Source organism: Citrus clementina, unplaced genomic scaffold (assembly GCF_000493195.1).
Source record: "Citrus clementina cultivar Clemenules unplaced genomic scaffold, Citrus_clementina_v1.0 scaffold_5, whole genome shotgun sequence".
Taxonomy (NCBI): Eukaryota; Viridiplantae; Streptophyta; class Magnoliopsida; order Sapindales; family Rutaceae; genus Citrus; species Citrus x clementina.
In genome coordinates this window covers 18,201,650-18,218,609 of record NW_006262201.1, presented here as the reverse complement: position 1 = coordinate 18,218,609, position 16,960 = coordinate 18,201,650, and the positions used below count along the sequence as shown (strand labels likewise).

Genomic DNA, 16,960 nt, shown 5'->3' with positions numbered 1-16,960 from the left:
CTTCTAACTCTCATTCTAAATTGTTTGATTTTAACAAACTTGAGGGTATTCGATGCAGAGAATGTGGTGGCATAGGATACATACAAGCACAATGTGCTAACACTCTTATGAAAAAGAAAGCAATGCAATCCACTTAAAGTGATATTGATCTAATGATAGCATTGATGAAGAAGACCTTGTTGGAGGACTTGTTGTCCATAATAATGGCAGTAAACAGGAATCAAACATCAGAGATGCATCCACATCTGAAACCTCGCACTTAGCTCCTTGCAAGGAAGACATTGATTCTCGCCTTGACACAATTGTGCAACATATTAATCAGAATAATGATTCAGATAGCGACTTCAGTGATATTGATATAAATGACAAAAAAGCTTTTCATGAAAGGTACAAGATGATGTTCGCTAAATGGGAAGAAGTCTACAATGAGAATATGATCTTGATGACTCAAGTATTCAATCTTTTGGATGATAAGGCGAAACTTGAAAGTGGGGTAATTCATTACAAGTCTTTACTTGCTAACAAAGATAATCAATTGCTTACAGTGACCATAAAATTAAAGAACATCAAAAAGTCACTTAAGATGATGAATTCTGGAACTCAGAAGTTAGACCATATCTTGTCACTTACCAAATCCAGCTCAGATCGTCATGGTCTTGGATATCAACATGGTCAAGACTCGAATTCTCAAGGTGTGTTTGTTAAAGCTTCTTCACAAACAGCTTTTCCACCAATAGTTAAAATTCCATATCTTCAAAAAGGTAAAACTGTTGTACATTCTTCACCAGTTCATGAAGGTAAGAACAACAAGTTTATCCCCACTTGTCATTTTTTTTTCATGTGAAAGGACATGTAAGACCTAATTGCTTCAAGCTTATAAAGTATATGAAAAAGGCTATGTTCTTTAATTATTCTTATGGAAAACCTAGGATGACACTTAGACCTAAGGTTGAGACAAGTGAAAATAAATCTAGAACTACTTGGATGAGGAAGACTGATTATAAAGCTTATGTTTCCTTTATTTCCTTGAGAACTTGCATTACTTACTTTTGTTACTTTGATAGTGGTTTTTTTAGACACATGACAGGTGATAGAAGTGCCTTGATCAATTATCAAAAAGTTGATCGAGAAAATGTAACTTTTGCTGATGACGTAAAAAGTCGAGTGCTTGGAAATGGAACTTTGAATGTGGAAGGTTTTCCAAAACTTTGAATGTGGAAGGTTTTCCAAAACTTGACAATGTTTTGCATGTGGAGGATCTCAAAGCAAATCTACTCAGCATTAGTCAAATTTGTGATTAAAACTTGTTTCTGAATTTTGATAGAAATAAATATTGTGTTCTCGATGTTGATGGAAATTGAATTTTAGAAGGACATTGATCATCTAATCATTGTTATAAGTTGATTAATTCAATTATTTGCCATAAGACCACTCTTGATGACACAAAATTATGGCATCAAAAGCTTGGTCATTTAAACTACAAGTTACTAACTAAAATTATGAAAACAGGTGCTGTCAAAGGAGTTCCAATACTAAAAAAGAAATAACCAAGGATATGTGGTTCAAGTCAATCTGACAAATAATAAAGGGCGCTGCATAAAGCCATTCATGATAGAGCAACATCAAAGGTGCTACAACTACTTCATATGGACCTTATGCGACCAATACAGGTTGAATGTTTGGCTAGAAAAAGGTATGCATTTGTGTGTGTAGATGATTTCTCTAGGTTGGTTGCACAAGTGTTTAGTATTAAAAATTATTTAATTATCAAGCGATAATAATGTTATTTTGTGCTTATGTTATAATTTATATTTGTGTTTATGCAATATATTAGGAATTATTAATTATGTATTAAATATATCTAATTTTATATATTTTATGTTTATTAGGTAAAATATTAATTTCACGTAATTCGAAGCTCCAAACAGATAAACGAATGTTAAATTTAGATTTTAGAGGTCCAAAAACCTTAAGATGAGTCACGATCGGCTTAAAATTGAGCTTATGTAAAAAGAGTTGACTTTTTCTGTTGACCGAGTACTGATTGGATGATAAAATGAGCTTACAATAGATATGAGTGCACGGGATAACTGGCAATTTTGACTAAATCTCAACCGTTCATGATTCAATTGCCACGATTGTGCCACGTGGCAATGGTTGGTGAAGCAAGTTGTACGATCTGAATCTTTGTATTCGAGTCAACCCGATCCACCAATTAACCTGCAAATCTCAACCGTTCTTTGGCCAAATCAGATGAGTCAAATGATGTTACGTGTAATGTTGACTTTTGAAGTTTAACCAGCCGCTGGATCTTGATTTAATGGTTACTAGGAGGGCATGCATGAAGCTTTTGAAGGACCGTAAAATACTGGATTATGAATTTATTTTTCTATAAATAGAGCCTCATTTTTATGTTTTTAATCATCTCTCTACATCTCTTTTCTTCTCAATTTATCTCAATCTCCCTATAACCTTGTTTTCCAGGTGTGTTTTTAATATTTTGTATAATTATTTTTATAAAAAAAATTAGTTTTATTTTCAATTTTAGTTGTTTTTATTACTTTTAATTATAAGTAATTTAATTTTAATAATTCTTTTTATTTCAATTATGCTTAACTAAATAATAATAGTTAGGATAAGGTGAAACTCTTAGGAAATAAATATGATTTAATGAAATTCTATTTTTTATTTTATAAATTAAATTAAATTCTATTTAATTTTATACATATTTTATATTTTGAAATTTTTATTTATTGTAGACAAACAAGGGGGTTTGGCACAATAAATTCTTAATATCTTAATATAAGGTATGGTAAAATGGCATTTTGACTTATTATAGACAAATTAAATTTTGACACAATAAATACTTAATCCATCATAACATTAAAGTGAAAATAATAATAATTTCTATAATTAATTTTTTGGGTAATAAATCTAAAAAAATGGCAAAAAGAATTTATTAAGTTTTATTTACTACTAAGAGTGGATCAACAACCCTAACTAATTCAATTTCATAGTTTTATTTAAATTAAGTTGTTTATATTTAAGATTTATTTTCAATTTTTAGATAAAACAATATAAACAAATTAAATTTTTTTTCTATGGATCGATCTCGGACTTACCAAGGTATAATACAATAAGACACTCTTATACTTGGGAATTAAAAATTACTTTTAAGTTTTGTCAACAAGGCTACACGCAAATTGAAGGTGTTGACTTTGATAAAACTTTTGCACCTGTTGCTAAACTCGAATCTATTCGTTTATTTTTTACAGTTACTTGTTTAATAGGCTTTAAATTATTTCAAATGAATATTAAGAGTGCCTTTTTGAATGGCATCTTAAATGAAGAAGCTTATGTTGAACAACCTAAAGGTTTTGACGACCCCAATTTCTCAAACCATGTTTTTAAATTGAAAAAAGCTTTGTATGGTTTAAAGCAAGCTCCTCGAGCTTGGTATAAGAGGTTGACTAAATTTTTGCTTGAAAATGGCTATAAGCAAGGGGGAGTAGATAGAACACTATTTATTAAGCAATTTAATCCAAGAATTTTAGTTGTTCAAATCTATGTTGATGATATAGCGTTTGGTTCTACCTCTTTTGATCATGTCCAAGAATTTGTGAGTCAAATGAAAAGAGAATTTGATACGAGTATGGTGGGAGAATTGACTTACTTTTTGGGTTTACAAGTGAAACAAATGGAGAATGGAATTTTTGTTAATCAAAATAAGTATGCAAAGAGTTTAGTTAGGAGGTTTGGCTTAGATTCTGTAAAACACATGAGAACCCCTATGAGTACTAATACCAAGTTGACTATTGATGATAGTGGTTCTAGTGTTGATCCTAGTCTTTACATAAGAATGATTGGTAGCTTATTTTATTTCACTGCAAGTAGACCTGATATATGTTTCAGTGTTGGTGTATGTGCTAGGTACCAAGCAAATCCAAAGGAATCATATTTAGCTGCTGTCAAACGAATCATTTGTTTTGTCAGTGGAACAATTAATGATGGTATTTGATACACTAATGATACTAATTGAAGTTTTGTAGGATATAGTGATGCAGATTGGGCTGGCAATGCTGATGATAGAAAAAGCACCACTGGAGGATGTTTTTATCTTGGAAATAACTTAGTATTGTGGCATAGTAAGAAACAGAATTCAATTTTTCTTTCCACGGCTGAAGCTGAATATATTGCAGATAGAAGTTGTTGCACCCAATTGCTTTGGATGAAACAAATGTTTGCAGATTATGGTATGGTTCAAGATACTTTGACTGTGTTTTGTGATAACACGAGTACTATCAATATTTCTAAAAATCATGTTCAACACTTTAGAACTAAGCATATTGACATTTGTCATCACTTCATTAGAGATTTAGTTGAGAGTAAGACTGTGTTCTTAGAATACATTGATACAGAAAAACAAGTTGCAGATATTTTCATAAAAGTTTTAGACTCCAATCGATTTGAATCTTTAAGGAAAGCTTTAGGTGTGTGTTCCATGTAAGTCAAAATCTTTTTTTAGTTTTAAATCATGCATTTGTGCATTAGATATAGGACATGCATTTATAAATTTTAATTTTAAATCAATGTTTTTGTGTTTCTTTTTTTACGACAAGCAATTTTTCATGTTTTTAAAGATTTGAAAGCCTTGAATAAGGTTTTATTAGAGTTATTTAACCTTTCTTCAAAAGCACATGAATGACAATTCAGTCTCTACTTTGACTCAAGGTTTTGATATTGACATGGTCTTTGTTGAGAATATTTAACTTGAGTTACGATTGTTTGCCTGGATTCTTATCTTGTCATAAGACCTCAAATATATGCAGACACTATGGTCAGAAATAGCTACCTATAACTCTTAAGAGTGAAGCTATCCTTGAGTAATCTGAGTCTGCGTATCACAAATATGACAGATGATGAACTACCATGAGAAGAATGCTACCTTAAAGGGTAGAGTGAAAACTCCTGACAGTAGATTTAAAAATAATAATAATCTTTCAATTGAAATGGTCAAAAATTGGAGATCAAAATGATAAGGCTAGTTTGACCAACTCTATATTTTATATTTAGGATTTTGACTATGAAAATTAAAGAATTTTTGGGAAAAAGGTTTAGATTGAATTGTTTGCACACACACACACAAAAGCTTAAATTTCTCTAATCTTTACTTAATTGAGGAAATTAGAGTCTTAATTACATGAATTAATACTTGTTGTGAAAAATTCCCAGACATTTTTTGTTCAATTTCATTATTAATGCATTTTTTTAAATTTAAAAAAATTCATGATGCATGTGCATTCTCATGTTCTTACTAATATATATATACTTAGAAATTTTAATGATCAATGGCGAGTTTTATGACATTAGGAATAAAATAGTAAACAATACAAAATAGTTAGAAATTAACATAGAGCGAAACTACTTGAACTTAGGGGTGTTCAGAATCTAATCTAATCCGCTCAATCCGTCTAATCCATAGAAATCTGATCCGTTGATTGGTGGATTGGATTAGATTGAAATTTTGATAATCCGCAATCGGTGGATTGGATATGGATTTACTTATGTAAATCCACAAAAATCCGCGAATTCGCAAAAAAATAAAAAGTATTTATTTAACTAAAAAAGCTTGTAAATATGGCATTATTACTTACTAGTAATTAAATAAGTTAAAATATAGTTACATTAACATTATATTGTATCTTATCCGATGATAATATAAAATAAAGAATAATTAAATAAACAAATATAATTTCCTAAATAATTAATTTCCATATACTGATCTAAACGAATGAGATTTTTTTCGTTTTAATGTGTTATATTTTAAAACTTTAAATGTATTTTCTAGCTTTATTTAAACAGTTAATTTATTTAAATCTTATTTAATTTTAAATTTGATCTCTAGTAAAATTATTTTTATATTAAATTTTTTTATTTAGTTAGTTCGTGGATTTGACAGAATTAAAAATTTTCAATCTGCAAAATGGTGGATTGGATATGGATTGGGTCAAATCTGCATCCGATCTGTAGATGTATGGATTGGATTTAGATTGAATTTCATCAATCCATGGATTGGATTGGAATGAAAATTTATAATCCGTAAAATCGTGGATCGAATATGGATTAATGTCCAATCTGTAAAGTCCGATCCGCGAACACCTCTACTTGAACCCATTAAACAATCCTACACACCCACTTTTTAACAATAATTTTTATTATCAAAATTTCCTTATAGTAATTCTCTATTAAACACATCAACATATAACTTAATAGAATTATTTTTATTCTTTATACCCATTAATTTTACACTATTATCAATTTATCATCCTTTATTCTATGATGACTTTACATCACAAACATTCAACAATTTTTCTTTGAGAGACAGAGTGTGTGGCTAGCCAGATAGAATACATTCTATGGGGATTTTTGGTACTTGGATGGATATGATGAGTAAAAAAATTTCAAAATTTACTAGTAGGTATATTCAGTAAATGGGTTTGAAGAGTATCCATATATATATATATATAAAGTTGGGACTTGAGCAGGTGATGTGACATTACCATTTCTCATCTTTGTATATTCTCTATTTTCTAATAAATAGAGAAATTTTCTTTTAAATTTGGCTTTTCGTCTTCTCATAATTAATTTGATTGTTATTACACAATAACAATTATGTAAAGATTTTAATAAGGCATATTCTTTGTAATAAACATGCAAGAGGAAGTGTGATGAATTTATTAAAATAAATGTAGATGTTCATAACATATATCTCTTAATCTCCCCACTATCTCTCATTAGTAACATTTAACTTTCCTATAACTTCCACTATCTCATAAGAAATTATGATCCATAATTTTCCATTAATTTCATGGAGTGATTATGTAACTATAAAAGGAGAGCTCATCTTTTTGTTTTGTACACACACAATTGGAATGAATAAAATCACTCTATAATATATTCTCTCATTTTATTTTTTATCTTGCGTTGCTTCTTTATCTGTATTGCTGGCTAATAACTTTTTTTGTTTTTTATAAGGCTATCTCATCTTAAAAAAAAAATCAATTCATATTTTTTATCAGTTTCATCAAGTGTAAAGTAAGAAAAAATAATAATACTAAATTCTTTTTTCAAAACCGCGTGAAGCGCGGTTCTATTTTCTAATTATAGTATATTTAAATGGCTCCACCTATTAACATATTCTTTTAGCAGTCATGAGATTTTAATGAAATTTAAAATATGCAGAGAAAAAAGTTAATTTACTAAAACAAGGGAGTTTAAATCATTTTGTCAACATATTGAGCGTCTAACTCCCTTCCACTCCTTTATGTAATCGATTCTAGAGTTTGTGATGACATGAATAGACAGCTTGAAATGTCTTCATTGTATTGACTGCAAGAACTTGTGCTTGCCGATAGTGATCAAAAGATGCAAAATAAATTAATACAAATTTTTACACCTTGTTAAACACACAGAAAAAAAAATGAAAAACACAAATTCCAATGGTAGATATAAATCCATATATACACAAACATACACACAACACATTTCAATTGCCTTAGATTTCCTTTCTTGAAAATAATAATAATTCAATAATTTTATTAGTTGTTTACCAGTAAGTTTTTTGAACTCAAGATCATAAAATAATAGATTAAAGTACACCCTAATTAAAAAACCGTTTTCTTTACTCTCCTTCAAGCCACATCAGTAGAATTGAGCAAGAAATCCTGTGATTCACTCTCATATAAATAGTTATTAGAGGCAGAAGCATCAGCTGAAAATATCATGACCCCATTAACTTCAAACCCATTTGCCTGCAGCAACCTCAAAGCGTCAAAAAATGCTTGCCCTTGAATCCCCCTACCGTTCACTTCATAACTTGGAACCATTTTTTCTCTACCAAATTGCTCTACTCGAAGCTTAAACGCTTCCAAATACCCTCTAGGGCTTCTCACTTTATCAGTATAGAACTGATAATTAACGTAGTCGACAACATGGCCGTAATCTTTGTAGAGCTTGATGTAGGGCAGTGCTGTGCTGTAAAATGGAGCAATGGTGGCCACAGAAATAATACTTTGGTTCTTCAATTGAGTGATGAGCTCGCCAATGCAATAAGCAAAAGATGGAGTTGAAGCGTTGCGCATTGGGAATTTTTCATAGTCTATGTCTATGCCATCAAGATGGTATTCTTGTATTATGGATTTTAGAGATGAGAATGCATTTGAAATCCAAATTTGAGGGTTTCTTGGATTGTACCTGTATGAAATTTCACAATTAAAGAGACGAGTCACATATATAGTTCATTAAATCATTGATAAATTTTTGTAAACTAAATTGATAACAAATATAATTTAATCAAGATGACCAAATAAAGTTATTATTTAAGAATGTTCAAGTTGTTATTTAAGCCTTCAAGTGCTTCATCGAATGGTTTTCAAATAATTTTATTACTTATGTAATGATTGTACATACAAAAGATTTTACCATACCAGTGGAGGACTTTTGAGCCTAAACTCCAGCCGGAGAGGCTGGCGAGGGCTTTGACGTTGGGGTGGCGAGCTTTGACGGCCGCAACCGAGTCCGGGGTTAGGGTTTCGGCCCAGTATGGTGAGAATTTGCCATTTTGGTAGTTGCCCGAAGGGTCTACATCAATGGCAAAACTAAGAATGAAATGGAAATCAATACCATCTTTGATTGGCACTGAATCAAATTTTACGGGAATCCCTGTAGCTCCTATGCATTCCATCATCAGCTTGTCACAATCTGAGGATTAAAAAGTACTTAATTTTGTTTGTAAATACAAATTAAATATAACTAAAATACAGCCCAAAACATTATATTATATCACATAATATTATGTAAAATATTGAAATTAAAATTTGGTTCAATGCTATGATCAACTTACAACAGATTTGTCCATATAAGAGAGCGATTACTGCAGGAAATAGAAAAAATTGCTGAAGCTTGATCATTTTTTTTCCCTCCTTGTTCAAGTTGTTTCTGTAACTAGTGAAATGCAAGAGCCAATCAATGTACGTTGATGCCAATTTATATGTTTTTTTCTTAATTTTTTAATTTTTTATTATTTCAGTGGAGTAAAACTATAAGCCGGCCAAAAGCGATTTCTATATTGTACTATTGACAAGGCCGAATTCCCGATTAGAACAATGCTTTCAATGTGACAAAATCGATGTCATTTTCATTTTTTTATTTATTTTTGTACAATTTGATAATTACATTATTAATTTTCAGCCGTCCATGTGTTTTATGATTCTATTGAACGGCTGTGATTTTACTAGCAGGAATTTTCCCTGTCAACCGAACAGAATAGGTGCTAATTAAGAATGTAGTTGTGACAAAAGGCAGTCCTAGAGAGAAGTTGGGGCTCCACGATGACACAAATACGAAGTAAAGTTTAACGTATAAATTTAAGTTATAAAATTAAAAATTAAAACTATAACTAGTTTGACACGTATCATTAATTATTAATCATTTCGGGTAATGGTTAATTTCCATTAAAAATTGGGTTATATTCTAGCAAGCAATTATAATTATAATTTATAAATGATTGACCCCATCCAAATGAGAACTCTTGTGAATCAAAACATTAAACTAATTATAATATTATATTGAAAATTAAACCTGAGATGATTATAATGTGAATTAAAATTTTCAGTTTTAAGAAAAAAAAATTATTAGTAAAATTCTAGTATTTAACACTAAAAGCTGTTTTATTTTTCTTTTTTTAGTCATTATAGTTTGAGTGTAAAGCGTAAGAGGCTAAGATAGAGAGAAAGGAATTAGGTTGAAATGGAAAAATTAAAAGGCATTAAATAATGATTAAATCATTGATAATAATGAAAAGATTCATGGTAACAATATCAAATAAATCTTATTTTGCTAGTAGCTCGGATGAGCTATATCTCTTCTAACCAACAGTGGCTTCACTCCATGTTAACTGTATCATTTATCTCAAGTCTTTTTAAAATTCTTACTCATATGGCCATATGCATCGATAATATACATTTTCATTTTTTATTAAAAAAAACGTAATAATTATCCAAGAAATTTGATTTGTGACCTATTAAAGGACTAGCTACGTCAAACTTAAAGCAAAGTACATAAAGGCTGGGTTGGGAAGTTTCAAAACTTAAAAGTGACTGTGATATAGAATTTAAAAATGATTTTGAGTTTTTGAAATATAAAAACAAGGGATCCATCTTACATTTTTATTTTATGATTAACAAATAACCTACATTTACTCATCACGCAAATGCTATATATCTTCATAATTAAGATGATCGATCCTTGGTTCGTCTCACAGAGACACAAAGAGAACGCTACAAACAACATTCGAGAGGATATATCTTAGGAAACAATTATTCATCATGCACTCACCTGAGCTACAGTTCCTAGCCGCACGATGACCAAAATTATGGGAACACCAAATGCCACAAGAAAAATACTACGATACCTATACGTATTCGGTTTTTACATCATAATTTGATGTGGCACCAACGACTAATGAGAAAGCCCTGAAGTCCGCTTTTGGAGCATTGTTTTCTTTCCATTCACTCATCACGGGATTGTGACATTGTATGGATATCCAATGTCCATGTGTACCATCCATTGATCTCTCGGATCAAGCAATGTAGAAACAGTGAATGCTAGAGCTTCATTCTTGTCAATCTCCTTAACACCACTCCACTTCACCCTATTCGTGGTGTTGGCACTGGGGCCATTATTGTTGTACTCAAGGAATCTAAAACCTTGAAAAAGCATATGAGTGCCGTTGTCCCATGGCAAATATCCCTCTGGATCAATAAAATCACCTAAATTGTTTTCTATGAAAACAGTGGTGGCGTATGGCCCCAGTGGTCTGCCCAAGTATGTTCTGAACTTATATCTATCTTCCCATAGCGCCTTATCTGCAAGTAGTACACATTTTTGAAGGACGAATGCAGTTGTCTGGCTCTTTAAGTCCCTGGCATGAGCAGTCACAATATTACGAGTTGTTCTGTTAGGCCTCCTCACGAGAATCCAGGAGTTTTGAATGATGGCCGTGGCATCGCCGGTGATGAAATCTCTTGTTCCAGAAATAATACAATTAAGGTAAAACTGACGGTAAGCTTGTGCAACCAAAGTCCTCTGGTATCCATCTATCCTACAGTCGACGAATACTGCTTTGTCAGCTCGGACATAGAGAGCGTTAGCCCTTCTTGCATCAGGCCCAAAGTTGGAAATGATTCCTATTTCCCTAGCCATAAACCCTTCGGCCATGACCGCTGAAACGTAACAGACATTAATTATAGAAGCTCATAGGCCTAACTCATACCCAAAAGCTAACTCCAAAATTAAGGAATGCCTTGAGCTTATCTAATGCTAGCCCAATAACTATTCTCTCAGAGAGATATTGTCCCAAACATTAACAATATAAATTGAGGAAAATTATAGTAACAACCCGTAACTTAATGAAATAGTCAGAAAAGATGTGGTGAAATCTGTGCATTATAAAAAATCTTACTTACAAACTGTGGCACTATTCTCGATGCTACGGCCGATGCGTTCAAGGATTGGCTGGTGAAGGACAACAAAGGTCTTGGTATTTCCGTCACCGTAAATGAACACATTCCTATGATAGTATTTTATAGTAACTTGTTCTTCATAAAGTCCAGCCTTAACGTAAATGGCGTATATCATCCCTTCTTTTATGTCGTCTGGATAGGAATGAAGAGCTGAACCGATTGTATAGAATTGTCCAGTACCATCTTGAGCCACAACAGCGCTAGGTGTCAACATCTCTTTGGGAATAGCCAGAAGCTCACGGTTGGCCGTTGAGAACCAGGGAGGAAACTTATATACTTCTCCTGTTTGAAATGGCTTGAGAAAACCAGGTGGTAGTATTCGTTCCTCCATATTAAAATAATGAAGGTGCCGTGGCAATTCATATATTGTAGTCAAAGCAATGCTACCGAGTTGTCGTGATTCCTGCATAGGCCCCGTTAGGTTTTCCTTTTGGGGTCTAGATTTCCTCTTGAACCCAGCAAGGCATGCTTTTTGGAATGTGATAACTGCGTTCAACTTAGGCATGATCTCATCAGCTTGATAACTTAAGGTGTCCAATTGGTTCGCTTCGATAATGTCCACAGTTTTCTGAAGATCAACCATACACAGTTGCAGCATTTCCATGCAATCACCCAAGTCACTCCTCTGATCATACGTGTCGTTCACATTGGCTAACTCTTTGGCCATTGAATCAGCTAACTCATGCAATTTCGCAATGGCTTCGTGGGACCTTATGATCATGGCCTTAATAAGCTCCTTCGGGTCAGATGTATTTGCTCTGTTTAGGGTTTCAATGCATAGATCCGTGAAGCTCGTTGGTGCGCATAATTGGTTCACTGCCTTCCTTAATGGTGATTTTTTCGCTTCCCAGTTGACATTGTCATCGTGCTTAGTGGTAACAGCAACAAGGACTACGATGATGGAACTCACAATAAGCGTGGCATAAAATGCTGACACAATCAATTTGATTATATTCATTTTATTAGTTTTTTTTTTTTCCGTTTCATTTCCCCTTTGTATTCTTTTACTCTCTTTAATTCTTCCCCCCCCCCAAAAAAAAAAAATTCGGACCCAGGCCCCCCCACCCCCCCCCCCCCCCCCCCCCCTCAACGGAAAAAGGGCAAAATACACGGATATAATTAATGCGCTATTAATGGCGTGCGCACGTGTGCGTATATATATACATATATCAAACGTGATGATATTGATCACTCTACGCCATTGAATCCCACGTAAAATCCGGTTATTATTTTTCTTTTTTTACATAAGCATCTTATTCGCATGTATATAAACCAGACGTGTATACAACTAATTTTTATTTTTTTTTCAGAAATTAAGGACCAATAATCATCTGGTTTATGAATTCTAAAGACTAGGTAGCATGCACTTTCTTCGCTACATAGCCAGTAGTCTTTGCTTTTTCTAAGACTATTCGCATACAAACACGTGAATGTGATTAAATAAAAATCTATTATACCTTCAATTAGAGATTAAAAGCAACTCCAGTTCTATGATTTTAAAATTCAATTTGTGATTTTTTTTCTATTTTTTTACATGTAAAATTAAAAGAATTCTTCTTGGATGCTAATTCATTAGTCTTTGTGATAATCCACTGAGATTAGAAACAAAATAATAGAATGAGAGAGTAATGATGAACGAAAATGAAATTTTAAAAAAAAAAAAGGGTTTGGTGGGTGTCAGTGTGAGAGTTTTGAGAGGGAAGAGAGAGGGAAGGTTGTTTTGTCCTTTCTCATAATTGCATAAATGAGGGATTTTATAAGGCTAATGGTGGGGTTAATGGCACCATTCATCTTCCTAAGTATTGGAGTAAAGATCTGGCCTCTAATTAGTGTAAATTTCTTACTTATGCTCCGTGGACCTCTAAACTATAAGTACATGTACTTAGTAAACTTTGTAATGTTTGCACTTTGAATACTGTAACGAATTTAAAAAATTCTGTTATTCGTTTTTGAAGTTATTTTTCTACTTTATGATTAGGGTTTTAAGGAGTTGTAGAAAAGAAAAAAAAATGATGAAGAAGAGTTATTGATGATGGGTGTGAAAAGAATTTCAAAAATTAAACCAGGGGCATTTTCGAGATTAATGGGTGTAGTGGAAGGATAATAATTTTTACAAGAATGAGGTTATTTGAACCCCCATTAAAATATTCTTTACATTTATTTATTATACTAGAAAATAGAATCGCGCTTCACGCGGCTTTGAAAACATAATTTAGTATTATCCTTTTTTCTTACTTTACACTTTATGAAACTGATAAAAAATATTAATTGATTTTTTTAAGATGAGGCAGCGTTATAAAAAACAAAAAAAGCTATTAGCCAGCAATACAAATAAAGAAGCAACGCAAGATAAAGAATAAAATAAGATAATATATTATAGAGTGATTTTATTCATTCCAATTGTGTGTGTATAAAACAAAAAGATGAGCTCTCCTTTTATAGTTACATAATCACTCAATGAAATTAATGAAAAATTATGAATCATAATTTCTTGTGAGATGGTGTGAGTTATAGGGAAGCTAAAGGTTGTTAATGGGAGCTAGTGGGGAGACTAAGAGATATATGTTATGAACATCTACATTTATTTTAATAAATTTATAACACTCCCCCTTGGATGTTCATTACAAAGAATATGTCTCATTAAAATATTTACATAATTGTTATTGTGTAATAACAATCAACTTAATTATGAGAAGATGAAAAGTCAAATTTAAAAGAAAATTTATCTATTTATTAGATAATAGAGAATATATAAAGATGAGAACTGGTGATGCCACATCACCTCCTCAAGTCTCAGCTTTATATATATAATTTGTTTATATTACAATAAAACCCATTAAATAACATACCACAAAGGGTACGATAATATAAATTTAAAGAATAAATAATTTTACTAGGCCACACTTGGGATTAATAATTATCTATCTTAAACTCGAATTTATCAATCATCATTATGAGATTCTAACCATAAAAACTAGTATTCTAACCATGAATGTTAGATAGATGATGATTACTAAAAAAATTTCGATATATATATGCTTAGAATTTGGAAGCTCTTCTTTTTCACTTTTTATCTTCACATTAATAAACTGGTAATGATCTTGCTACAAGTAGCAAATCTGCAAAATAGCAAATATCCAATAGAATAAACGATGGGATCTTAGTTTGTTAAAACAAAAGCCCAAGCTATTTTCTATGTTAGTTTAATTGTGATTTGACAGAGGTGTAATGAAATCGTACAAAGACTAGATAGATAAAGGGGGGGAATTGTTCACAAATTTCTTGGATTTTTAGCATTTAAGTAGGTGCATAGAGTAAAATTTAATGGGCGTGGTACGTGTATAGTCTTGGAGAAAATTTTAGTGGGCTCAAATCAAATAGCCTTATTCCTCTTTTAATCTTGATTCAGGGTGCCTTAGTAAATGGGTTTAGTGTGAGGAGGAAATTGTGGTGCTCAAATTGATAAATTGCCCCATTCATAATATCAATAAATTATGAGTAATGCTTTTAACAACCCTTCATTATGCTTATACTCCCATTTCCTCATATTACTACATTTAAAGTCTGTTTGGCACAGTGTATGTATTATTTAATATATGTATATTATATTATATTGTATTGCATTAATATTGTATTATATTAATATTATATAGCATTTGGTGTTACACATTTCGATATTGATTTTAAATTAGCATTTGGCAGGCCATTAAAAAGCAATAAACTAACATTATAAAATTATTGATTAATTTAACTAGCTGCATACATACTCAGAATGATTAATGAACTTGGATTAATCAGCTTTACCTAATAACAAAGGATGATAAAACAGGTTACTTAGAATCATTAATTAAAGCTTTGCTTACCTGCAGCTTGAGAGAGCACCCAATTATCGTGATTGCCACGCAACATAACCAAGCAGCTTCCTTTCCTTGGCATGAGAAACCTTGTTAATATCTTTGCAATGTAACTCTTGATGCCTTATAGATCATGTCTCACGCATCTGTAATTGCCGGCACTTTTGTTGGTGCATCAATGCCATATCCTCAGGATTCACCAGAATACAAGCATATATCCATAGAAAGGATCACCAAAACCAGCTCATCAGCTGCATGATCTCCAGTAGAATCTACTCTCTGCGGCATGTGGTAGCCAAATGCCATAACATGAATGCAATTCACGTGCTTTTGTATTGAATCTAAAGGAAAACTTGTTGACTCTGAACCCGGTGTAATTTGAACAGCTCCAGTCAAAATCAGCTCAGCCTAGCTCATATTTTTGGCTTCTGATTCTTCAAAGAGAATTCCCATATATAATATATCAGAGCTTGTGTTTGCAGAAAGCCAAGAAAGATCCAGGCCCTGGAAGAAATAACTCATAAAGCCTGGCCTTTCTTTTTTTTTTTTTTCTGTTGAGGGGGTCCATGAAAAATTTCCTGAAAGAAGAATTGTTCACCATTGAAAGAAATGTTGAGGATTTGAATTTCCTCCTCCAATGGAAAGCAGAGTAGTGATTGCTCACCATTTAGATATTAAAACTAATACAAGCATTCTTTTTTCTTTCAGGCATTTCAACGAATGGCTTGAAGACTCCACTTCAAAACTTCTACTACAACAAACAATTAACCAAAACTCCACTTGAAAAGCTGAGGAGCTTACTCAAATGCTGCTTCACAAACAAAACCTGTGGCATGGTCTTTGCCTTTGTCATCTCTTGGCTCTTTCACTTCTTTCACTTCAATCTCGAGAGAGCTTGAATTTTGCTAACACGGAGTGAATAATTTTATTTTATTTGGTCCCTTATCTATCATACTTATGCTCAATTGCCCTCACATTTGTCCTCACAGTTTTTATTTTACAGTAGTTGTGGTTTTTAAGTCACGACACCAGAATACCGAACGAAATATGAAAGATTGATTTGAAAACAACACAGACTTGTCTGATTACCAAATAAAATCAAGTTAATAAAGAGCATTTTCATTCTCATCACTTCAGTTTCAAGCCCAAAACTCTAAAAGTCAGTCAATAGACATTAAAGTTTGGTAAATAACAATGAAAAAAATGCTTGAATCAGTGCAATTCGCCAGATTAATCCATAATAGAGATAATTTGAAGATTTGAATTACTGAAATACCAATTCAAGAAAGCTAGCATTGTTAACGTCTATCACATAATCAACATTATCATATAATCGACACATAAGAGAAATGAAAGCTTAAGATTTAAAAAAAGAAGAAGAAAAAAACAATTTAAAGCGTAACTCACCGAATAATAGAAGACTTAAAACACAAAAGCCTTATTCTATATTGAAGAAGACTTCAGTTTTTAATGACAAGACAATTAACTCAATAGCAGAAAAGCCAGTTACAATAAAGCGCATCA

At 32.0% G+C, this 16,960-nt stretch overlaps 2 protein-coding genes across 2 annotated transcripts; both read right to left on the bottom strand.

Annotated features, from left to right (window-relative positions):
- Positions 1 to 7,691: 7,691 nt before the first annotated feature.
- On the bottom strand, positions 7,692 to 8,746 carry LOC18042118 (chitinase 2). Its single transcript, XM_006432184.2, has 2 exons — positions 8,487 to 8,746; positions 7,692 to 8,253 (listed from the first exon to the last, which is right to left on the bottom strand). Exons 1-2 carry the CDS (start codon positions 8,744 to 8,746, stop codon positions 7,692 to 7,694), a joined length of 822 nt encoding a protein of 273 aa, XP_006432247.2.
- A 1,829-nt stretch (positions 8,747 to 10,575) lies between these two features.
- Positions 10,576 to 12,540, bottom strand: LOC18042117 (pectinesterase). The gene is made up of 2 exons (XM_006432183.1): positions 11,526 to 12,540; positions 10,576 to 11,282 (listed from the first exon to the last, which is right to left on the bottom strand). Exons 1-2 carry the CDS (start codon positions 12,538 to 12,540, stop codon positions 10,576 to 10,578), a joined length of 1,722 nt encoding a protein of 573 aa, XP_006432246.1.
- Between the last annotated feature and the right edge of the window lie 4,420 nt (positions 12,541 to 16,960).

Coding starts and splice junctions, on each gene's coding strand:
- LOC18042118 (XM_006432184.2), bottom strand. CDS start 8,746: ATGATGGAATGCATAGGAGCTACAGGGATTCCCGTAAAATTTGATTCA. Junction 8,254..8,486: donor GGCTCAAAAGTCCTCCACTG/GTATGGTAAAAT, acceptor AATTTCATACAG/GTACAATCCAAGAAACCCTC.
- LOC18042117 (XM_006432183.1), bottom strand. CDS start 12,540: ATGAATATAATCAAATTGATTGTGTCAGCATTTTATGCCACGCTTATT. Junction 11,283..11,525: donor CGAGAATAGTGCCACAGTTT/GTAAGTAAGATT, acceptor GTTACGTTTCAG/CGGTCATGGCCGAAGGGTTT.